Source organism: Urocitellus parryii, chromosome 12, assembly GCF_045843805.1.
Source record: "Urocitellus parryii isolate mUroPar1 chromosome 12, mUroPar1.hap1, whole genome shotgun sequence".
Classification (NCBI taxonomy): domain Eukaryota; kingdom Metazoa; phylum Chordata; class Mammalia; order Rodentia; family Sciuridae; genus Urocitellus; species Urocitellus parryii.
In genome coordinates this window covers 56,318,033-56,343,960 of record NC_135542.1, presented here as the reverse complement: position 1 = coordinate 56,343,960, position 25,928 = coordinate 56,318,033, and the positions used below count along the sequence as shown (strand labels likewise).

The following is a 25,928-nucleotide window of genomic DNA, read 5'->3' as shown; positions in this document are numbered from 1 at the left end:
TTAATCATTACCCCCAAACCCCAACCTCTGAACAGAAGAGACTTTGGGGAACATTCAAGATCCAAACCACAACAATGTGGGTTTTTTTTTTTAAAGCCCTTATGCCAGATAAATGGATATAACTACACTTAGGATATAACTATTTGCCACAAAATCAACCAGAGACAACATACCTACAGCTCCACTGAGACTGATTACATCGCCTATGCTACTCTGAGATTTTTTTCTCCTGCTCAGGGAAAATAAAGCTCTTCATTGCTAACCCCAAGCCAAAATTAACTGTTCTGCAGGTCTATTATTGAAGTCATTCCAATAGCATGAGCTCCCAGTGGACTGTGTCTTCTTTAAAAGATTACAAAGGGTATATAACCATAGATGCGGGAAGACCCCTGAGGATAATGTCCCTATACATAGAAGTTAAATGATTCGAGATGATCATCAAAATTTTGTTTCCTCACTTTGGCTGATGTAGCAAATAGAATGACCCAAGCCCTGGGGACATGAGAATTCAGATTTCCAACACAAGGATTTATGGATAACAGATGTAATGGATAGCATATGACCAATAATTTGCCTTCAATTTCCTTTTGGCCAACTGTGATATGGTTAGCATTTCAAGCTGTGCCTGAATTTATTCCACAGGTGAGTTAAAACTGTATCTAAGCTAAAGGAAAAAGCAAACTGGAAATCTAAAGTAGATGCAGTGGGTCACTTAATCTTACTTTCTTGATTAAACCTGGGAAATCATGGGCATTGGGTTCCAGTGTTCTTCCAGTCACTCAAAACTCCAGTGTATTTGTTTCCCATTTGTTTCATAGCTGCTGTCCAAATCTCTACCACTTCCATGCAGTCACTGTCCTGACAGACGATTCAGCAAATGACTCAAAACAAAACCAGAATGAATCATGCTGGTCAACACATACACTGAAAATCAGCTCTCACAGGCAAACCCTCATTGTCGGAGGATCATCACGGTGGTTAAAACCTGGATCATCCTCGACAGTATTTCCTGCAGATGTGGCTGAATGAAGACCAATGTGAGGGACTTAATATTGAAAACTTCCCATAAGCTTGGGGAAAAGACTGATGTTCTGAAGCCATGGTGATAAACAGTGACTAGAACTAGTTATAGACCTGTTCAATCATTGAATAACTTGCTGGAAGTAAACATATTTTTGCAAGTCAACCAACCATGGCCTCATTGTTGTTTATAAAAGTCAGGGATAGATTCACTCAGCTGAAAAGGCTCTGAATATCACCCCGTCCACAATGGCTTCGAATTTAATAGATGATGTCAAATTCTTAGGCCTCTACGTTTACCAGTACTTGAACTCTGAAAGCCTTACCTAAGATTAGTGCTCCCTGTGCTAGAAGAGACTGAGATAGACCTACATAACTTTCCCTTCCTACAATACGCAATAAATTCAGCTTTTTTTTTCTTTCAGGTATTGAATAGGGTCTTATTATTCTTGGACAATATATCACACCATATTGGACTGGACATTTGTGATGAGGCTCTCTGTGATGGGTCAATCATCTCTACTGGCACTGTGTGGAGATGGGGTTTGATATACTCATGAGGCCCCACAAAGAGGACTGCAGTATGTGAGAAAGTTTTAGGAGAGTGTTTCTAGGCTTCATGCCTCTTTGCAGCCAGAAGAGAAGGAATGCTTTTATTCCCTTAGACACTAACAGCAGACATAGACAGAAGAGGGTGCTAATGTTTGAGAGGAAGCTGAGTGGTGTCAACACAAAAGGTAAAAGAAAAGGCCAGGTAAGAAGATCCAGCTGTGGCTGACCTTGCTCCAGCAGTGTGTCAGCTATGAGTTAGTTTTCATCCGATGTGTTATTTAATACTATACTTCCGAGGCTACTCATAGTATTATCTCATTTTAGAAGCAAAGAGAGTAAGACTTCTGGTAAATAAGTGAATAAATGATACAGCTGGAAATCAAACAAGTCAGTAAGACACCAAAGCCCTTATTCTGTCTTCTGTACCAAGGTTTCTCAAAGTTCAGAGACCACTAGAATCAGAATTATTATGAGCCATGCATGGTGGTCAGGCTGAAGTAGAATTTCTTATTTAAAAAAAATTATTTCTTAGTTGTAGTTGAACACAATACTTTTATTTTATTTATTTTTATGTAGTGCTGAAGATTGAACCCAAGGCCTTGCACGTGCTAGGCGAGCGTGCTACTGCTGAGCCACAACTGCAGCCCTGAAGTAGAATTTCTTAAACCAAGAAGTTTTAAGCCAGACTGGGTAACCTAGGGATTCTCCTAACCCCCCAGAATAAGAATTACCTGTGGAACTCTTTAAAATACACATTCTTAGGCCTTCTCTGGTTCTAATGAATCCGACTATTTGTTCATCCCATACTAGGAGTTTGGGAAGTATAAGTGTCCACCATATGCCTAGGTAAGTGGCAGGAATGTCTACTCCTAGCAGGTTTGTCCCCCCTCCACATGGTCTATTAAATGGTTGGGCAAAGACACTGCAGTTCCATGTTTTTGATTGCTCTGGGCATTTGTGCAAAGTAACCCATTAATATCACCACAAATACTTCCAATGTGGTTAATGTCCTAGTATGTGTGTAAATGAAATATGAAGTCACTATGATGTCAATTCGGTTTGTACCAAGACCTGACTAAAACTGTCACAGAAAGAAGAGTAGCATGTCAGTGTAATTAAAAAAGACTTCTGCTTTTTTAAAAAAAATTGTATTTGATGATACCCTTCCTATCTACCTTCCCATTAAATAGAAAGTGATCTATTTTCCCAATTTGTTAGAAATCAGCTATGAGGGGGCTGGGGATATGGCTCAAGCGGTAGCACGCTCGCCTGGCATGCGTGTGGCCCGGGTTCGATCCTCAGCACCACATACAAACAAAGATGTTGTGTTTGCCAAAAACTAAAAAATAAATATTAAAAAAATTCTCTCTCTCTCTCTCTCTCTCTCTCTAAAAAAAAAAAAAGAAAGAAATCAGCTATGAGGGATAATTTAGGACAGGTGAAAAAGACATGTTCCCTTGCCTATGAATATTCAGACAAATTCATAGCTCACATATTTTTCCTAAGTAAGACTGAATTCATGAGTGTTGGACCAGAGGGGGCTTTTTTTCCTTTTATTTCAATACCAGGGATTGAACCCAGGGTTGCTTTCCTACTAAGCATAAAGATTTATGTTCCCTAAAAAAAAAAAAAAAAAAAGTGCCTTAATTAGGCTTTGTTAGGCCTTGTTATGGGGACAATTTCTCAGGTCTTCCACCTCTTGGTAAACAATTATTAATTTCTGTCATTTTCATGATATTCATGGACAGGTTACAGATGCTACAACTGCTATTTTGTATTAATCTTATTTCAGCACTTATGTCTTTTTGTTTCTCTCATAGAAGTGCCCACCCCAGGTGAATTTACATCCTGTTCTTCCTGAACCAGATTTTTACCATGGACTCCTTGACCCACTCAGTTTCTAAAAAGGGACTCCAAACTGCTTGCCCAAACTGCTTGCCCACTGCACATTGCCCCCCTTTCAGCTAGAAGTAGCAAGAACGGTCATCGCCCTTTTCCTTTACAGCAATAGGAGGTCCCTAATATTAGAGAAAAAAATTATGGTCAATATAGATGTTCGCCAATATGTCTAGCTCAGAAAGATGTACCTGGGAAACTACTGCCAAGATTACACTGGGTGATCTCTCAGAAAGAGACACTTGCTTCCACAACCCAACTTGACTAAATCTCCAAACTGTCAATAACTGTGAACTATGTAACTTACTATTTTGATGAAGTCAAAGGAAAAGAACACCTGGACTTACTAAAAGACCAGGCCCCACTGATTTATCAACATAGACTGGCTACCCCCATTTTAGTTCCCCTCCTGGCTGGATCTACTGCTTTGGGGACTACAACTCTTATCACAGGCTCTAAAAATTTTAAGTCCCTCAGCTGTCAAATAGATATAAATTTAAACTTCAGGCAATTGGTTCCAAAACCTTTTTTCATGGTCCCCTTGGTTGACTACCATCATTTTAGCCATAGTTGGGTCCCTAGTATTTTTCCTGATTGGGATTACTGTATGACCCTGCCTCTTAAAAACCCTCCTAAACCATATACACAAAAATATAGGTCAGACTTATGGTCTTGCAAGTCCAGTATGGTCCCTTAGACACAGAAGGACGAAAAAGAAACTGAGGCCTAATGATGTGCAAGATTGACATCAAACCTACTAAAACCAGTGGGGAATGTGGTAGTAGAAGCAAATGTGACTCCATTTTGTTTTATGACTTCATCCTGTAAAACAACCATGCCAAGTAGAAGAGTCATGACTGGGGCAAGATGTTCTTTTCCTTTTGCTATAGAAACCTTTAAGAACACGGAACTACCTAATGGGGTATTATTTCTGTAACTAGGGTAATGGGGCTCTGTTTCTGTAACTGGGGTGACTGGGCTGTGATTGGTTAGGCTTCCCTGCGCTTTACTGCACTGTCCTGCTTCTGTAACCTGGCTTGCTTACATTGGCTAGACACCCCTCCCCCAACATCCCTTTTGCGGTTTTCAGGCTTATAAGGAGTGCCCTTGCAATTGTTCTGGGCAGATCAGGGGAACAGCTTTATGTTCTGGTCAGCCGCCACCAGTGTGCTTCAATAAAGGCTTGATTCGATTATATGTGAGTGGTCTGGAAGTCAGTTTATGAAACCCTGGGACGAAGCTTTAACTATAACAGTAGCAATTACTAGGCTGGCTTTTAGAGGTTTCTCCTTTGAGGCAGAAGAGATTACTTTTGAAAGGTTAGGTACTTGTCACTCTGTTTTTCTATATGCTTAACAAAACACTGTTGAAATCTTGTTCCCAGGATGTGCTGTCCCCAACTGCCAAACGGCAGGATGCACTCCCTCACTGGGTTACAGGCAAACTGCCCACTCGCCCTGACCCGTCAATGAACTTCCCTCCCTGCCCTCTCCAAGGAAAGTATATAAGCTCTGCTTAAGCTGTTCTCAGGGCTCTCGATCTTTGCTCTAGTGAGCTCTGAGCTCCAGCATGCTGGTCTCCAAATAAACCCTTTTGCTGTTGCATGAGGCAGTCTCTTGGTGGTCTCTTCCTCCGATGTTTCGCCGGTCCCTTACACTTTCTTTCCCTTTTCTTTTCCCTCCTTCCCTTACCTGCTCCTAGCAGTACCCCCCCCCCCGCCCCACGGTCTGTTTTTCTTCCCCTTCTTTCTCTGGTGGTAGTGGTGGTGGGGTACTGGGGGCTGAACTGGAGGGTGCTTTACCACTGAGCTGCATCTCCCCCCCCCCTTTTTTACTTTTTTTGAGACAGGATCTCGCTAAATTGCCGAGGCTGGCCTTAAATTTGTGATCCCCAGCCTTCCAATAGCTGGGTTACTGGCCAGAGCCAAGGTGCCTGCAGGGTTCTAGTTTCCCACTGTAAAGTTAAGAGCCTGGGGCTGGGGATGTGGCTCAAGCCTGGTATGCGTGTGGCTCGGGTTCCATCCTTAGCACCACATACAAAGATGTTGTGTCCGCCGAAAACTAAAAAATAAATATTAAAAAAAAAAAGTTAAGAGCCCCGTTACTTACCTAGTGCTAGTAATTCTCTAGAGCTGGGTAAAGTATTCTCAGGGAATTGCCCTTCCTTGGCTCAAAGCCCAAGGCAATCCCTTCAGATCTGAGATAATCTCGAAGAGAACTTGCTGGTGACTGGAAGTTTCTCAAAATAACAATCTAAATTATTAATTTTAATGGACTCTTCTCTTTTATTAGACGGAGGACATCCTGAGGGTAGGGTCAGCCTAATGATACTTTATTCTCATTCCCTGTGCATTGCAGGATAGGAAGAAAGTGCTAGAATGTCTGATCAAATTAACATCATAACAAATTAAGATGTTCCTTCCTTGATAAAGAGGCTTTTGCAAATTACACTTAGGAGTGGATGAGCTTGAGGACTTCCTGAGCTCGCCCTTGCTCAATGCCTTTGGGGAGATTTACCTTGGTCCCTGGGTCTAACGGGGAGAAGTGCTTGTTCACTGGCAAGTAGCAGCAGCTGATTCTCAGAGATGGATGGGCAGGTGGGTTTTTACCCATACCCCCACAGGTGTGATAGGTCTAGGCTTGAAAAACACACCCCTTCCTGTTTTGTGAATTTGTATTTAAAAACCAAAGAAAAAAGCAACAGGACAAATATTAGAAAAGGTCAGGCTTAGGAAATCTCATACCTGGGTAGCTAGAGAATATAACAAAGACAGCAGCTCCCAGGCAAAGGATACCACCTCTAGCTGGTTCCTCTAAAAATGGAAAACATTCTAGAGGAGGAAGGTGCTCTGTGGCTGGGTTTGCTGACTTTGCAATTGTAATGCCAGATTCCTGGGCCTCCAATAGACCTCCAGGAGCCGATTCCAATGCAATCATACAAGAGTCTTTATTGCAAACCTGGACTCACAACCATCCGCAGCGGTCCCAGGGAGTGAGTCCTGGTCCTTTGTTCAGTGAGATTTTATAGGTTTCGGGGGAAACTCTATGTGTCAAAACATCATACAGCAAATCATTCCACACCTCGTGAAAATCAAACAACATTGATTAGCACATTCACTGGCGGGAACAAGTTGGGTAGGGGTGATTGGTTACTACAAGAGGGGGATTCCTTTGAACTGATTGGTTTAAGCCACGAGGGGCGTACTGCTGAACTACATGGTTTCCCAACATGTTATCAACCACCATAAGCTACTGGGGGGTCATCTGGCATCCCAGGTATTTTCCCTGTCTCATGCTGATTGGTGGTTGCTAGGGGGTTGCTATGGGTCCTCACCTAGCCTGACTGAGTCAGGGACACCTGGCGCAGCAGATCTCTCCTGTTATTTGCAGACAAACAACTCAGCAGGGTGGCTATGTGCCTAGGAGTGCTCTGTGGGTTTTTCCAAGGACAAGGGTCACGCCCCCTTCCTTGGACTGGCTTTGCTCTGAGGTAGAGGCTGGTTTCTCAAAAATGGAGTCACATCAGTTTCTCACAGTTAGCAAGGTAAAAAGAGTAAGGGATAAACCAAGGAACAAACCCTACCTGAAGGAAGGATAGGGAAAGCAACAGCCAGCGATGGGGTGAGGGAAATTCATGGCTACCCTTGTGACCTTGGAGGTGCCCAGGGAGGTGGGGAGATCCTGAGGACCTAAAGGGGTGGGGTGGGGGGGGGGCATGTAGATGATTTAACTTGTGGCTGTCTCCAGACTAGGGCAGTCTGCCTCTGACATGGCCTTGCTGGGCATCCCTCTCTGGAGAAATGACAAGAGAATGAAGCACACTTTAAATGGTAGCATGATGCATAGGAAAATAAAACTGGCGACCCTGAGGGGGGGCACAGATGAAGGAACAAAGAAAAGCAAGATTTTGGTGGAGGCCCATGGGAGCACTACACAGTCACACTCCAGGCTAGGCAGGGAATGGGCCAGAGGATGCCTCTTCTACCCAGGAAATGGACAGATTCAGAGGACTTGAGTCTGTTCCTTAGCTTGAAGCATTAGGAAGCACTAGAAGGTGCTAGAAACTGGGCGAATTTTAAGGAGGAAAGAGAAGGCTAGTGGGAGTTTCCTTTCAACAAGGCTCACACTTTCAACCCCAAGTAGCCTCTGCATTCTTACTGACAAGATGGGCTCTGAGGGGTGGGAACTGGGATGTGTTCAAGCTTGTCCCAGGTCAGCTTCAGATGGGCATATGTCAATGCCCACATCAATCCCAGCTAGCAGTCTTTAGTCTTTGCATAGGGAAGCTCTTTTATTTATTTATTTTTAGTGGTGGTGGGGGGGAGATTGAACCCAGCTTAACCACTAAACTACATTCCCCCAGCCCTTTTTTATATTTTATTTTGAGACAGGGTCTCCCTAAATTGCTTAGGGCCTCACTAAGTTGCTGAGATTACAGGCGTGCACCACCTCGCCTGGTTCATTTCAGACATCTATGAGAAGAGCTAAGCAAAAATGAAGGCCATCTAGGCAAAATACATACAAGCATGACAAAAATTAACATTTTACTATTCAAGTAGCTCATATATATTAAAACCTAAGACAAGTGGGAAAAGCAACCTCAACAATTCAACAAAATCCTGTTTCAAAATAAAAAGGGAAAAGGTATAAAGTGATAATTGACAGTAGTAGAAATCCAAATAGCTAACAAATAAACACTGTTGAAAGAAGATTATATAACATTTGATAATAAAAAAAAAAGTCTGAACAAAAAATTATCATATCCAATGCTGGCCAAGATGCAGTAACACTGATATTGGAAACATAAATCACTATGACTCCCTGAAAAGCAATTAGTCATTACATTAAAAAAAAAAATTAGGGGGGTGGATACCAGGGGCACTCAACCATTGAGCCACATCCCCTGCCCTTTTACCTTTTATTTAGAGACAGGGTCTCACTGAGTTGCTTTGCACCTCACATTCGCTGAGGCTGGCTTTGAATTTGGGATCCTCCTGCCTCAGCCTCCTGAGCTGCAGGGATTACAGGTGGGTGTCTGGCTATCTCAAAAAATTTTACCTACCAGTTCTATGTAAAGGATTTATCAAAAGGAAATAATTAAAGTTATAGACCATGTTCATCATAGCATTATTTATAATTAGAAAAATAGAAACAACTTAAAATGTCCAACAATAAGAAACTGGTTAAGTACATCCATATTATGCAGACATTCATTTCTTTATGATAAAATGTGCATAATATAGTTTTAAAAATCAAAATATATATACCACCTACTTAAAAAAGTATAGAAAAAGACTAGAAGATATTAAGAACAATTTCACATTTTATATTTTTCCCTATTTCCATGAGTTGCACATTAGTTTATCCACAATGAAAAGAAGTCTGATATCAAAGCCAGATGAACCTAAGGCCCTGGCATGTTCTATCTTCCCCATGACTGAAGTATCAATGTAGCAGTTTGGGTCGGGCTCCTCATTCCAGTCTTCTTTAGCTGCCTGCTCCTAGCTCCAATTCTACTCAGCTCCCCCAACATCTGCAACTGGATCTGTTCCTGTGACTCGACTGATCCAGTGGGCATGTCTTTTTCCATCTGGAGTCTTTCAGATTAACCAATCTCTTCCAAGAGCAATCTCTTCAGCAAACTGATAGTATTTCAACACCACCTATAGGTTTAAGTATATAGTAGGGTATTAACTTTCAATTTTGGCAAAGTATGTAGTATGGTGAAACACTGCAATGGTAGGAATTTATCTCAATAATTATCTTTGATTTAAGTAATAAATGACCAGTTGGTAACACCTGACTAGGACCCAAACCACATTTGAGCTGTTAGCACAGTGCTACTCAAATCATGGTTTATGGGCTGCTGAGGAAGGTAACATTGCAGCAAAAGCTTTATTGTGTTTTACCAAGTGTCTGTCTCTAAAGGAAGCAGGAGTGGGGAGACTAACCGAAAGCTACAGCCCTTCACCACAGATAGTATGAAGGATACCAACTACAGTATCTCACCTCACACGACATAAACCAACTTAGAAGACATTGAAGACAAAAATGTTCACAGTATTTCCTGTATTTGTCTGGCTTTGGAGATTTTAGTCTTTTTTAATTTTTTAGTTGTAGTTTAGACACAAGATCTTTATTTATTTATTTTTATGTGGTGCTGAGGATCAAACCTAGGGCCTCCTACGTGCAATATGAGCACTCTACCACTAGAGTCACAACGCCAGCCCCAGGAGATTTTAGTCTTAATGTTAGAAAGGTATTTCAGCAGTTAAATTTCTCTTTGGGGTTGGGAGTAAGTGGCAGAACACTTAACCCAACATGTGTAAGGCCCTGGGTTCAATCCTCAGTACTGCAGAGGGACGTGGATGACATCTCTTTTAGATAACTTCATAGCTGTTTTTTTTGAAGAGACCTGCTTTATTGGTTTCCACATTTCTTCCTTCTCTGCATGTGCTCTTGCACCCAGGTCACCCTTCTCCCAGGACCTCACATTCACCTAACACTAGCTTCTTACCTTGGGAACATGAAATGAGGAATCCTCAAATCAATATATAATTTCCCCAAGCTGTCAAATGTCTATTCCACTCCAGCAGAGCCTGCCAAACCATTTGGCAATTCCCTCCTAATACATGGTGCTGCTAACTTAACTCTCCTTTTTTTCTCATGTCGGGATAACTTCTTTATCCTCATCCTTCAAGACTTGTGATATCTTCCTTTAGGAAGCTTTTCTTGACCATATCACCTTGGTGCCCATCAATATTTTTCCTAAGGTAAATACCCTTCCTCTATGCTCAAGTTATCCTGCAAATAACTCTGAAAGAGAACTTACATACTGCACAGATATTATGTTTTCATGTCAGTTATTCATTCAAGTGCAGGAACCTGCACCTAGCACAAGATGAGAATTCAAATGTTCATTGATTCCCTGTGGCTCAGGAGGCTGAGGCAGGAGGATGACAAGTTTGAGGCCAGCCTCAGCAACTTAGTGAGAGCCTGGTGGTGCTGAGGATTGAAGCCAGGGAACCTGTGCATGTGATGTAAGCACTCTACCAACTGAGCTATATCCCCAACCCTCATCTTATATTTTAAAAAGGGGCTGGGGATGTGGCTCAGTGGTGAAGCACCATTGGGTACAATCCCCACTATTTTTTAAAATTTGTTTTAATTAGTTACACATGACAGTACAATGATCTTGACATATCATACATTTGAATCAGATGGGTCCAGTATTTTCTTTAAGTATTTTTATTAGTTGTTGATGAACTTTTTTATTTTATTTATTTATGTGGTACTGAGAATCGAACCCAGTGCCTCACACATGCTAGGCAAGTGCTCTATCACTGAGCCACAATCCCAAGTATTTTTTTAAAATATTTTCTCTTTTATTTTTATATGGTGCTAAGGATAGAATAGAACCCAGGGCCTCGCACATGCTAGGCAAGCGCTCTACCGCTGAGCCACAATCTCAGCCCTATCAACCCCCAGTATAAAAAACAAAACAAAACAAAAAACCCAGATGGGACCATTATGTTATCATTTCAATTTTTCAGTCTTGGTTTTAAAAATATAGATTAGATCGGAGAGCACAGATATTGTTACTTTCATTCTATAAAGCTTTCTAATGTCCAATGAGGACTGGTAGAGAGACTGACCTAACCACAAATTTGAATGAGGTTTTAAAATCCACAATTGGACACAAATAATACACTTGACAGTTTTATCTTTCAGACCCAATGGAATCCTGACAGAACAAAACCAACCAAACAACTACAACATATAACACGGAGAGGGAGCTGGGGATGTGGCTCAATAGGTACAGTACTTGCTTAGAAATGTGCAAAGGTCTGAGTTCAATTCTGAGCACCACAAAACAAACAAACAAAAACAATAAATAAATAATATGGAGGATTGATGGCTATCCTTTTACTTACTGCTGGCAATTTTATGCTTAGATTTTAGCCAGCATGTCCGTGGCTAACATACAGTTTTTTCTTATCGTGAGTTGACTGTCACTGTTCTGTCATTCTTGGTGTAGCTCACCACCTACCAGACCTTAACACTATTTTGTTTTAGAATCTTTGATTTCCTGGTCACATTGTTTAACTCCTTTATCAAAGTGTGAAGACCTCTGTGCCGCGTTCCTAAGAGTTTTTCATGTCTCCTGGTTCCCCTTTTTCTTCAGAGAGGAACTCACTGTTCCAGATACACCATCTCCTGCTCAGTTGCAGATTCAAGGCTCCCACACACCACTTTATTTTATATACATACTGTCAGGAGTCACCTCAGCTTTCCTTTATGGTGACTATCTGGGAAAAACACCTTTTGTTTCCCCATGCTTAGGCCTTGAAAAGGCCAATTTTTTGTAGAAACAGCATTCCACACCATGGCAAACCATTTTAGAAACAAGACATACTAATTCACCTAAGTCTTTATTTATTTGGCTCTAGGAAGAATTTGCATGAAAATGAGCCTATATGGCAGGTACAGAATGTACTGTAACAGCACCAGAGAGGGACAGCCTCTCTCCTCTACAGAGCCTTGATGTTAATACATACATGTGACTTAGCAATAAAACCAGATAGTCCAGGAAAAAAGGAGCCCTTTAGGAAAAAAAAAAAAAATCAGTTTAGAGTGACTTTTCCAATTGACCATTCCTTTTCATATACTTAAAAATTCAAATAATGGATACATTTGGAGGCCCAAATCTTGGCATAGAATAAAATCATGTTCATTTATTTTTTTCAGCATCTTAGAATTAGGAGGCATAAAATTAAATATGTTGAATGTAATAAATTCATCCATACAAGTGCAAGTCTCCAGCTATAATGCATTTTATGGCAGATTTATTATTTTAAAAATGTACCAGTAAATCAAAAAAGAGGGAGTATGTCCATTTAACTTTTATTGAAGTGTAGGTAGGAGGTCTTCAGAAATCAAATATGAGCATGAAGATATGGCCAAACATAAAATCTATCAAATTCAGTGAAAAGTTGCTGACTTTAAATAGTAGTTGTAAGAATGACCAATATATATTCTTTGTTAACAATCCCTCACTCTACAGTAAAAAAAAAAAATAAAATAAAATAAACATTCAGTAAACATTCTTTCCTAAGGTAGTTTCCCTTATATATCAGTGATTTATCCATTTCTTTGTATACACAAATTTGTTGAACATACCAATCAGTGGTTCTCACAATTGAAAAATAAAAGCACAAAAAGTTTACACTCTTGTACAGGTAAATAAAAGATCACCTTGAATTAAACTGGATCTCCTTAAGGGCATAGTATAGTTTAAGTCTCATTACCTATTACATAATTAGTTTCTTACATACAAATATTGACATATTTGGCTTGTGCTTCGAAGCCTTTGTTTCTATAAAATCCATGTCAATGCAGCTCATAGGTGGAAGTCGCTCGACAGGTCTCTGCTGCTGCTGGCTTTGACCTGGTCATGTGTTAGCGCATCCTCCGCACCTGCTGTGGCCCTGCACACCTCGGAGGCATCAGCAATGTCAGGGTCCAAGCCTTCAGGACAGGGAAGTTTTAGCAGCTCTTCACGAAGTTGAGCAGTATGACGCTAAATGAGAGAAAATTGCTAACATTAGAACAGTAAACTCTAGGATTCACCAAGGAAGGAATGGGGTTTAAACAAACTCCAAAGCATCAGGCTTATAATTATTTGCTGAGTGTTTCCTTATGCTAGCCACTGTTACAGGCACTTTATACAACAAGCAATAAAAAAAAACTAGCAAGAGTCCCCAAACTCCAAATAAATATAGTTGCTGATAAGTCCTCAGTAACGTGCCCACAGACACAACCAGGTCATAAACCTTGTCAGATACAGCATTACTGATGACTTACAAGTCATCATTAATTCAATACAGACATTTTAAAAAATTAAAGATGGTAACCCCTTGACTTATCATATATGCTGTCTCTGCTGTATTTTGAGAGAAAGACAAAAGAATAAATCAAAATACACCGAGGCTGGGGATGTAGCAAAGTGGTATGTGTGAGGCCCTGGATTTGAACTCTAGTATTGCAAAAATCAAATAAAAATAAACCCATTGTGAGAAAATAAAAATAAGTATTAAGTACTAGGCTCAATGTAAATATTTTCAAATGTTTTTCATATTAATTGTCTATTCCCAGAACAAACCTTAGAAATAATTTCTTATTAACTATCTATTATTCCATACTGACATTTACAGAAATACGTAAACATTAGGAGAGTGGGTAGTTGTCTACAAACCTAAAGTTTTGCTTTATAACTTCTGATGGGAGAGAAATGACATTATATAATCATACCAAGGTCTTTGAAAATTAGTTTTATCAATAACCAACTCTGAAAATTAATCAACAGGTAAAGAACAATGTTTATGTCTGAGATGCTGTGTAAAACACTGACAATATAAAGGCCATGGGACAAGTGCAGTCGTGCCCACCTATAACCCAGGTACCCAGGAGGCCGAGGCAGGAGGATTGCAAATTTGAGGCCAGCCTGGGCAACTTAGTGAGATCTTTATCTTGAATTTAATAAAATGCAAGGGGCGGGAAGGTGCCCAGTGGTAGGGTGTCCTTGGGTTCAGGCTCCAGCATGTACAGACAGACTGATGGATGAATGGGGGTGGGAAAGAAAGGGAGAAGGAGAGAGAGAGAAAGGCAGGCAAGTGGGGAATAAGCACAATAAGACATAATCTCTGAGCCTGGGGAGATTAAATTCTGATTGAAGGTATAAGACAGAAACAGGATAAGACAACTGCATGGTTACAGACACTAACCCTAACCCTAACCTCACTAATTAAGGGGGAAAAAATGATGGCAAAAAGCATTAATTGCTCCTGTTTGATAATGAAAGAAGATAAACTGTTTTATAAGAATATGAGCAAAACAGAACTAGCTTAGGGGGATGCAAGTCAAAACCTAAAGCTCTTAAGAATGGAATATTTTAAACATATACAAAGTAGGCAGAATAGCAAAATAAACTCTCATGTATCCACCACCTAGCCTCAGTTATCAGGTCATGGCCAGTCTTGTTTCATTTATATTTCCACCACTTTCTTCTCATTTTTGTTTTGAAGCAAATCCCAGACATCATAAGGTCTGTCATTCATAAACATTTTTGTACACAAGCCTGAAAAGTTAGGTATAATTTTAAAAATCACACCGACAAAACTAACAAATCTTTATTGTTTACTTGTTTTAAATGAAGACGGTTTTAGAATTAGAAGAAGTCAAAAAATTGAAGGTAGAGACAGGGAAGATAACTGGTAGAGGATAAAAGGTTCAGGTGAGTAAAAACAGATTATTTGCAAGCAGGAAAGGTGGCATTTAAAAGGAATGATCCCTATGCATGGGGGAAAAAAAGTCTATGAAACCATCACATCTTACATTTCCATTCTGTGAATACCCAAAATGAAAACAATTGTTGCTCCCTGAAAATAGGTTTGTATCATAGCCACTGACACCAATCAGCCATCAGAGGTTCTACAACTCACATCTCCCTCATTATTCCAAGTAATACAATTCTAGAAGGTAAGATGCAGAGGTAAAGGCTAAAGGAATAAAAGAAGTCATTCAGGCAGCCAACTTGTTATAGTCATTTTTTTAAGAATTCCATTAAACTGTTGGCCTGGTCCCTGAACTCATTTTTAATTTTAGGAAATGCCAATCCATTGTGAAAAGAAACATTATCTTTACCATAGACTTTTGGGTAGTACTCTAGTGTTATGAACTTAACATTAATAAACTTTGTTTCTTTTCTTTTCTTTTTCTTTGGTACCAGGGATTGAACCACTGAGCCATATCCCCAGCCCTTTTGCCTGGGGCTGCTAAATTGCTAAAGCTGGCTTTGAACTCTCGATCCCCCTGCTTCAATCTCCTGAGATTACAGGCAGTGCCATCGTGCCCGACCTAAACTTACTTTCTTTGGTGCCCTCCTTTTCTTTACCTCCTGGTGGGCACTGCTCAGTCAGTGCACACACAACTCTTCTTTCAAGCCATCACCAAGGCTCATGTTAGGCAAGCATACTGACCTTGAGAGCTGCTGCATGATGAGACATGGTCCTGCCCACCCGCTTGTCACTGCTGTACTGCTGGATATCTGCAATCCACTCTTCACACTGTGCCATGATCTCAACTCTCTTCAAGTAAAAATGTTTGTGTATAACCTTGGTGAGGAAGGGAAGCAATAGAACAGAATGCATTTACCATCAGAATTTTAAAATGAAGTATGTAGACATTTTTTTAAAATGACATTTTAGATTTCATTGCAATTTTCTTTTGTCTATAAAACTTAATTCCATGAACTATGCATCATTTGCAGGAATTCTTCCCTAATACCAAATGAAATGTGCTGAAATACCCAAATAAGCATCAGAAGAAAATGTCCAATCCCACACAGACACTCCAATAATTCTATCCAGACAGCACAAGATACATGTGATGTAATATACTCAAAAGGTGAACGTAAGTAAATAACCAGGGGAAAGGGATTTCCAAAGTACTGCCAAGACAAAAATTTTTATCTTTAAAGGAGAACTCAAAGAAAAGCTATTCAAGAAAAGACAGGTGTGTTAACATACTCCTGTAATCCCAGCAACTCAGGAGGCTAAGGCAGGAGGATCACAAGTTTAAGGCTCACCTTGGCAATTTATTGAGACCAAGTCTTAAAAACAAAACAAAAACAACAACAACAACAACAAAAAAAAATAGGGATTTAGCTCAGTGATAAAAGTGATCCTGGACTCAATCTCTAGTACCAAAAAAGAAAAAAGAGGAAAAAAAGAATAGCTATTTAAAATATTCTCAATGTCAAGGGAATTCATAGTGAAATCAGTATGAAGCTCTGTGCATGGCACAATTCTTAATCTTTGGATTTTGTCTTCTGGTTAACTATGGACACAATTTTACTTTAATGAAGTTCAACTTCCTTGTAGTAACTGTGGCTTACATTTGGAATTTAATAAAAAACAAACAAAAAAAATATGCCAAATTTGAAAATTTTTGTCTATTCCTGGGGCTGGGGATGTGGCTCAAGTGGTAGTGCGCTCACCTAGCGTGTATGAGGCACTAGGTTTGATTCTCAGCACCACATAAATGTGAAATAAAGATACTGTGTCCACCTAAAACTAAAGAAATATTTAAAAAAGAAAAGAAAAAGAGTCTATTCCTGACAAATTTAAAAACTAGACATCAACTTGGAAGTATTATTCTCTATTCTGGTTGAGGTCCTACATTGTGCAATGAGCTTCTCTGGCCTAAAGAAAGAGGGATAACACCTATATAGGAAAAATTATTATGAAGACTGAATATAGGGCTGGGGATGTGGCTCAAGCGGTAGCGCGCTCGCCTGGCATGCGTGCGGCCCGGGTTCAATCCTCAGCACCACATACAAACAAAGATGTTGTGTCTGCCGAGAACTTAAATAAATAAATATTAAAAAAAAGAAAAATTTTATGTAAAAACCAGTAAGATATAATTAAATACAATTTTTATTTTTTATTTTAGTTGCCAATAGACTTTATTTATTTATAGGCAGTGCTGAGAATCAAACCCAATGCCTCACACATGCTAGGCAAGTACTCTACCATTGAGACACAACCCCAGCCTGACTAAATATTTTTAATACATTTAAAAACAGAAGTTTAAAACTCACAGAAAAATGCAAAAACCACTGTGTACATCTGAATACATTTTTATTTCAGTGCACAAACCAAACTAACCTCTACCCAAAGATAATAAACAGAATCTTACCACACATAAAAGTGCTTCCTCTCACCACTAATCTTTATCCCAAGGAATACACTATCCAAACTTACCTTTTTGATTTTTTTGCAGGGCTGGAGAATCAAATCCAGGGCCATGTACTTGTTAGCACACTACCACACAACTATACCCCAGCTCCTATTCTGACTTCCTTAAGCCTAAGTTACTTTGCTCATTTTTGAACTTTATGTAAGTGAAATCATTTATAGAGGAAACGAATGACGAATCATGATTCAGTTTTATATACTGAAAAGTTAGGGATGGAGATGTGATTTAGTGGTAGAGTGCTTGTCCAACATGTGAGGCTCTTGGTTTGATTCCTCCCCACCATCACTCCAAAAAATTAAACATTGATTTTCTTCCTCTATATTGTTCAATTTCTAGTCAGTCTCAGAAACTGATGATGAAGGGAAACAATTTTAAGAAAGAAAACTGTTTCGGGAGACAGTTAAAACAAGATGCCAGGCATGGTGGTGCATGCTTGTAATCCCATACTCACGAGGCTGAGTCAAAAGAATCTCAAGATGAGGATAGCCTTAGCAATTTAACAAGACTGTCTCAAAATAAGAAAATAAAAAGAACTAGGGATGTAGCTCAGTGGTAAAGTGCCCCTGGGTACAATCCCCAGTACCATAAAAACAAGCTCTAGTATGCTTTTGACATAATAGGTGAAAAGCATTATTATCATGTTTAGGCAGACTATGGGGACAACTAGTCACAAGAAAAGAGCCCTGCCTTGGAAAATAGTGAAATAAAAGCACTTGAGAGAATCAACACAGCTTTTAGAAACTATTTTATAACTTTGATAACTTTGTATTAAAGGAAACATCTTTTCTTTACTGTTTACATATATACGTTAGTGTGGAACATTTTAGTGACATGTGTAGAAAGTTTGCTAGCAGAACGGTAACCATTAAAAAAAAAAATTAGGAATAAGGCAGGGGATGTTGCTCAACTGTAGAGTACTTGTCAAGCATGTGCAAGATTGTAGGTTCCATCCCCAGCATCACCCAAAAAAGGAAAAGAAAAAGAAAAACTATCTTTAAATATTTCAAATATAGTCAGATGTCTTTTATGTGGTTTGATTTTTATTTTTAGGTACTAGGAACTGAACCCAGGGGTGTTTTACCACTAAGCTACATCCCCAGCTCTGTTCATTTTCAGACAGGCTAGCTAGCCTTGAACTTGTGATTCTCCTGCTTCAGTAGCCAGAAAAGTTGGAATTGAAGTGTGTGTCACTACATCCAGCAGAAAATATGTGGTTCTAAACTCTACCCATTCTTTAATATTACTGATAGTTTTAACTCTAAAAACTAAGAGTTAGTATACCACATACTCTACATTTAAAGGCAAGTAAAACTAACAAACCACATTCTCTAATGCCTTTAATAAAGTATTTCATTATTTTATTGAACATACCTCTTTAAAGCATGGTGAAGGGTTTCTGATTTGTTCTAGCATTGCCCATTTAACTGTTGCTTGTCGAATGTTTCCATCATATTCCCGAGAACTCTGTGTGCCACTGGGAGTGCCTCTAGATCGTTCATATCCTGGTTCATTAAAATAAGGCTCAGCAACTAATATAAGGGACTGGACAGACACCAGAACCTGAGGAATGAAGGAATGATAATACAAGAATAATAAGAGCCACAATGATAACATCTTCACTATCAGTAAACTGCTATCTTGCTAACACACAGCTAATTCCTAGTAGTATACTATTTTAGCTAATATAGCTATATGCCTAGTTAATATCTTTGAAGCCAGAGAAACATTAGGTACCACTTGCCTGCTTCATTAATGAAAAAGGATTAAGAGCAATTGCATTTTGATTGGCATGGTAACCAAAAAAGTCATAAAAACATTATATAGACATCAACTAATAAAATGAGCATCTTGCCAGGCAGGATGGTACCTGCCTTAATCCCAGTGGCTCCAGAGGCCAAGGCAGGAGGATTGTGAGTTCAAAGCCAGCCCCAGCAAAAGAAAGGTGCTAAGCAACTCAGTGAGATCCTGTTTCTAAATAAGGCCAAGGTCAGCTATAGGGGAAAAAATTTAATCTTTACAATGTGAGACAAAGATCTCATGATTTTGAAACTTTCTGTAACTATATATATATATATACCATTGAAATAAAGTGGTTTACTTTCCCCTAAATCAAATCTCACTCTTCTAAAATAGCAATCCAGGGCATAGTTATTAGTCCTGTCACTGCCCCTTTTAAATAATCTTCTTCTATTAATACAAATAGGATATAATGCTCATTTTCCTATAAAAGCAGAGAAATATTCTAAATTATTTATCATAAATCTATAAAAAAGATCACCATTTACTTATTTAAGCTTATCCCTTTTGAAACAAATAAATTAAAATTTACTTCAGATTCATACCCTATTTGATAGGCTTCTAAAGGAAACATAAAGAATGGGTGTTTTGTGTACCAGAAAAAAATATTACATTTGGGAAATTATGTTGATATAATTTGCTATTTGCTAAAGGAAAAAGAAATACAATGAATTATAAAATTTGAATTTGATAACAACAAATATTTTCAGGCATATCACTAGGTGTCACAGAAGTCATTACCTTTTATGTATTTTTTAAACATGTTTTTGTAAGTAAATAAATGCATTTTTATTCATATCTTCTTTCACCTAGTGCAAAAAAGAACGCAGGAAAGGAATCTTTCAGGGTAGGCCAATCTTGGAAGGCTTATATGGGGATAACTTTCAGTTGACTTTCTTAAAAGAAATGCTAAACTGTAACTAGGAATTTAAAATATTATGTACCAACAATGACTGTTGCTGCTTTCTAAATGAACAAGGAATAAAATGTTTATTCATTATCAGCATGCTTTTGTATCTATCTCTTTGCTGGGATTCTGAACAACTGGGACAAATGGAACATTATGTAACATACTTATTATACATGCTCAAGAGACTTGTGGAAATTTAAAAAATTCAAGATTCTGAAATCTGTGTCAAAGGCTCTACAAAATAAGGCCTATAAATCCCGCGTTTTATGAATTCCAGGATGGCACTTGTGAGCCTCAGATATCATATTTTTATAAGATAATAGAACAAGATTAGACATGAAGAAATACATAATACCAGTATTGTATTAAATTCACAAATAAACCCTAAAAATGTGACCTGCAAGGTAGGAGAAACCTACTTATATCATCTTGCTGCATGGTAGTGTATATTAAGAGCAACTTAGGGATTTTTTAAAGGCAATTTTGACAAAACTAAAATTCTGACTAATGCCCCAACTTCAGACTTTAAGCTCTAGATAAGATGAGATTCCATAATACTAACTCCTCACCTATCAGCTTTTTAATATTTATTTCCTATCATTCTATCATATTTGGGTTTACTATGTTTATTCTTGGTCATAGAAAAAAAATTTCAAACATATATGCTTATTTTGTAAATGAAACTGTCAGAAGTTTTGTTTACTTGCAAAAAGCTTGAGGTCTGAGGATTCCACTTCTCTTCCGGTCTACCATGCCACGTATTTAAGATGCTTAAACAAACCTGAAGAAGGGGAAAAAATAGAAAAAACAATTCAAAGTACTTAAAATCAGACTGCCACACCTAGAAGTAAAAATAAAATGCTCTCATGTCAAGGTATTTTAGTTTTATGTCCCCTAAGAAATCCCTAAAGGTCAGCCTATAAGAACAAATTGGTATTTTCACATGTGATTCAAATCTGTGTAGCACTACTTTGCTCATAATGAAGAATGAGCCAGCACCTGTTACATGTACACACATATTTTCATGAATAACTTTTCCTAAAACCAGACAATTTTAGTGAGAGAAACTAGTACGAGTTTTTACACTTTTTTTTAATTTTTTTTTTTTTTTTTTTTTTTTTACAAATTTCTTTCTGAATTTGGTAAATTCTGAAAATGGGCTATGGCTTAACAGAAGAGAACTTGATTTTATATCCACCCCTACATTCCATTTGCTATATAATGTTGTTTAGGTTGAAATATATGGGTCAAATCTGGCTTCCCACAAAAAAGAAGGTGGAAAAGGAAGGCCTTCACAGATTCCATGAAGGTCTTGAGAATTCCCAGGGTTCTTCAGAACACACTTTCTGATACATTAGAAACTGTTCACTTAGACAGCAAAACTCAAAACAATATACTGAATGCAGGTTAAAATGGGACATTTTATTTGTATTTACAAATTACCCTTGTGATTAAAAAAAAAAAATAGCAGCATACTACATTATTTTCTCCTGGCATAGTTGCTTAGTACCTGGCCATTGCTGAGGTTGGCTTTGAACTCATGATCCTCCTGTCTCAGCCTCCTAAGCGGCTGGGATTAAAGGCGTGCACCACTGCACCTGGCCAGATTTGTGAATATTTAATGATAAATTTGCAATTTCATATAATGGGCAATAAATGTAGAAAGTAAATAGTCCCTTAAAAAGCAGAGAGATCCTTCTCTTTACTCTTTCAATACTGTGTGAAAGTAGTAATTCAAAGTGCACCAGCACATTTAGCATATAGCTTCTAATAATTAGACTTATGTCTGTACAGCTTTGTGTATTATTAAAATTACTATTATGGATATAATCTCATTTGATCATTAGAGCATTCCCATGATATTCTCTGTGTGTGTGTGTGTGTGTGTGCGTGTGTGTGTGTGTGTGTTTGCAGTGCTGGGCATGGAACTCTGGGCTTCAAGCATGCCAGGCAAGTACTTTACCACTGCGCACTGAGTGACAGCCACAAACCCATTGAAAGTACTAGTGTGCAAACTTTAAAAATGAGTTTGGGGGCTGGAAGTGTACCTCATGCGTACAGAACTTGATTGGCATGCACATGGCTCTGAATTTGATCCCTAGCACCAAAAAAAGTAAACAACTAAAAGTAACTTTTACAATTATGTGATTCATGGAACACACAAATATGATGGAAAAAGACTATATAATTCAGCACAATGGACTCCCAATTCCATAACCCTTATCCCTTACCACTAAACTATGTATCATTTTTTAAAAATTCTTCCTTTCTATTTTTTTTTATTGGGGGCGGGGGGGAGTGTCGCGCAGTACTGCAGATTGAACCCAGGGATACTGTACAACTAAGCTACATCCCCAGCTTCCCCCATTCCCCTTTTGAGGCAGGGTCTTGCTAAGTTGCTGAAACTGGCCTCAAACTGGTGATTCTTCTGCCTCAGTCTCCCCAAGTCACTGGTATTACAGGCATGAACCACTGTACCTAGCTAAAATTAATTTCTTAAATATTAATTTTAAATATTAATATGGTAATTTGGCCACAGATCAGAGGCAGGGAGATCCTTTCAAATCTAAAAGGGAAATCAGTAGAAACCTTGAAGATATCTTTGATAAAATATATTGATGATGAGAATATCAAGTGCTTGAACAAAGAAGCATCTACTTGTAAAGTCTATACATTTCTTCTCATCCAGTATTGATTTTTTTTTTTTTTGAGAGAGAGAGAGAGAGAGAGAGAATTTTTAATATTTATTTCTTAGTTCTCGGCGGACACAACATCTTTGTTGGTATGTGGTGCTGAGGATCGAACCCGGGCCGCACGCATGCCAGGCGAGCGCGCTACCGCTGAGCCACATCCCCAGCCCGCAGTATTGATTTTTAAACATTAAATATTCACCATGAAAACTATCACCAAAATTCCATCAAACTGCCCAAAAGAATTTTCAAAAGTGATAACTGCTCTTTTAAATCTAATTTTAAAAAGACTTACTGTCATTAAGAATAAAAAACGATTTACTCTCATAACATTATTTTTATTATACCCTTTTGTCAGTTTTTTTTAAAAAAATAGGAATGCATCTCCCTTTTTAGTACAGAATATGTGAAAACATTTTCACATTCATTAAACTTTAAAAATAAGTCCACAAATGTGGTAGTTATGATGGCAAAGGGAAAAAAAAAGGCATGATTTACAAAAAAGAAACAGTTGATGGTGTGGTGCTTTGCCATTTATCTACTTCTAAGTCTATGTGAAAAGATGACTAAAAATGGAGATATGGAAAATAAGGACAGTTAAGAGACCATCTTAGACACTGGCTCAGCATTATTCTAAGTGGGGAAAGCTCTCAGCAGTTGGCTACAGAATGGGCTCTGTAAGTTAGTTCATCAGTAATTTCTTAACACAATAAGTGTTTCTGCCCTTCCCCCCACCTCACCCCAGGTAACATAAGGACCTCTTTTGAAGTTAAGTAAAAATATTAACCTACAACATTTTATTAAAATTAAAATTTAGCCTGCCATCGCTCAGTTTAGGTGGTGGCATCACTTAGACATGGTGACCACAGATACATTGAAGAGCCCAAAGTCAGAAGACCAAAAAAAGTCCAGTCTTGGTTCTTCTACTAATGAGAAGTATGTCCTTGAGCAAATTATTCTACTTTCATGTGACTAAGTTTCCTCATGATTCAAAAAGGAAATGATTGGTCTAGGATCAGCCATAAGACTAGCATTTCTGCCCTTTCAGATCATTTTCTTACTCTTCAAGCTATCCTGTGCATATATGGAACTGAGGCATGAAGAAACCCATGTCTTCTCAGAACAAATATGACTAAAACAAAATTTTTGTTCCAATTACAAAAAAACCTTTAGATCCAATACAGTGGCATTAGAAACAAAAGACTATAATTACATTACCTTGCCATCATTGTAAAGGTTTGGATTGAATCGCACACTATGACCACCAGTTGTCTCTAGATTCACAAGAGGGGGTGAACTGGGATAATCTTGAGGAAAATACACATCAAACTCAAAGCAGCCATTTGCATAGGGGGTGTCCGCTGGCCCAGTTATCAGAACCTGATATTGACAGAAACACAGAGGCCTAGGTCACTTCCTAATTGCTGATATTTAGAAAATTAAAGCCAGATAAGAAAGACTTAAAGAAACAAGATCGTGTCTTGAGAGTCTACATACATCTCTACCAGAATAAAAGTGGAAGTTAAAAATAAAAGCAGGATGAGAAAACGGTTTTGTTGTTAGAATTAAATGACTTGGTTTTGGTGAAAACGGGCTATTAAAAAAGATGCCTTGGGCTGGGGATATAGCTCAGTTGGTAGAGTGCTTGCATGCATAAGGCCCTGAGGTTCAATCCCCAACACCACCAAAAAAAATAAATAAATAAAAAATAAAAAAAATAAATAAAAAAAAAAGCCTTCTTGGCACCAAGAAAGTTTACCTTTAATATCAAATACCCGTTAAATGAGTAAAGTACGTTCTTTTTTCTTTTGAGAGCTCTGCTTCATGACTTTCTCTATATTATTTTCCATAATTTTGAGATTCTACATACATTCACTACCATATCTCAAGGTATGAAGATATTTATCTGCTTTAAATCTTCAAATAAGTTACCACTTTAAGAACCAGCATTTTAATATTCTTTAGGATAATAACAGGAAAAACATCTTCTCATATTAATATGACAAAAACATTGGAGAGAATGGCAGGTGTTTCCCTAAGAGTTACTGGTAGTTAAAAAAAAAATACAGCAGATGATCCAATAGTGAATGCAATAATTATTTAATGAATTTTGAGTCAATCAAAAGATATGTTACACAAGAGCAACAAAACTGTTTGTTAAGAGCTGTGGTGGGAGGGCAAATGGCACTAGCGTCTCATTCTGCAACAACACTGATAAATGCTAAGGACTTTATATTGGGATCTTTCAAGTATATCAATTCCCCAGTATGGTTCATATGGTGTATTTAGTGATAAAATAATTTCCTAGGCAATAATCCTATGAAGGGTTCCATTGTTTTTAAAATTTGTTTTTTGTAGTTGTAGACAGATAGAATGCCTTTATTTTATTTGTTTATTTTAATGTGGTGCCGAGGATTGAACCCAGCGCCTCATGCATGCTAGGAAAGCACTCTACCATTGAGCTATCGCCCCAGCTCGGTTTCCATTGTTTGTCAGAAGAAATAAGATGTGGCTCAACAGGCATAGTCTATGAGGTTTCTACAGAAAGTTATCCAAAAAGTAAAACAAGTAAGCAAACAAAAAAGCTCCCAGAACAAAATGGGTCAACAGTTCCAGCTATCTACTTGAGAAAGACAGAATATTTAACCCATAAATGTAAATCATAAAGAATTTTTTTCCAGGTGTCAAAATTTTAGGATTTTCTTAAGGCAGCACTGTCTTATAATTTAAGGCCAGATCATAAGAGTGTTAAAACATAAAAGGTACAGATTATAAATTTCTGTGTTGCCATAACTTTATTCATAGGCCTTTACATTTGTAAATATATACATTTCCTGGAAAAGAAAATTAAAAAGGCTAATAACTAACAAAGTTATACTATAAAACATGATATTTTTTCCCTGGATAACAAGGAAGAAATCCTCTGTTTCCTACCGATCAGCATTAAATCCTTAAATACTATACTGTGTTTTAAAACTGTGACAGGCCAAATACAAGGAAGGATGCTTTTTTGATATTTTTCTCTGAATTTTTATTTTATTTCTTTCCATGTTTTTCACTGGTTCATTACAGGTGTACTTAATGGTGAGATATGTATCTGTACATGCACACAATAGAACATTGTAATTTACCAATATCATTCCCTAGTATTTCTCCTTTTCCTCCCCTTCTCCTTCCCCCGGTCCCTTTCTTCTGATTTCCTTCTGTTTTCACAAGACCCTGGCCTGAGCCCACCTTTCTTTACCT

General features: G+C 38.2%; 1 protein-coding gene across 7 annotated transcripts in view; it reads right to left on the bottom strand.

The window, feature by feature from the left end:
• Positions 1 to 11,901: 11,901 nt before the first annotated feature.
• Positions 11,902 to 25,928, bottom strand: part of Birc6 (baculoviral IAP repeat containing 6) — a 209,709-nt gene continuing 195,682 nt past the window's right edge. For all 7 annotated transcript variants that reach the window (XM_026399426.1, XM_026399557.1, XM_026399887.1 and 4 more), the window contains exons 70-74: positions 23,901 to 24,062; positions 20,696 to 20,773; positions 18,657 to 18,845; positions 15,506 to 15,640; positions 11,902 to 13,047 (exon numbers count right to left, since the gene is read on the bottom strand). In XM_026399426.1, coding sequence (XP_026255211.1) covers positions 12,868 to 13,047; positions 15,506 to 15,640; positions 18,657 to 18,845; positions 20,696 to 20,773; positions 23,901 to 24,062 — 744 coding nt within the window. In that variant the 3' untranslated portion in view covers positions 11,902 to 12,867. The remainder of the gene's footprint in view (positions 13,048 to 15,505; positions 15,641 to 18,656; positions 18,846 to 20,695; positions 20,774 to 23,900; positions 24,063 to 25,928) is intronic.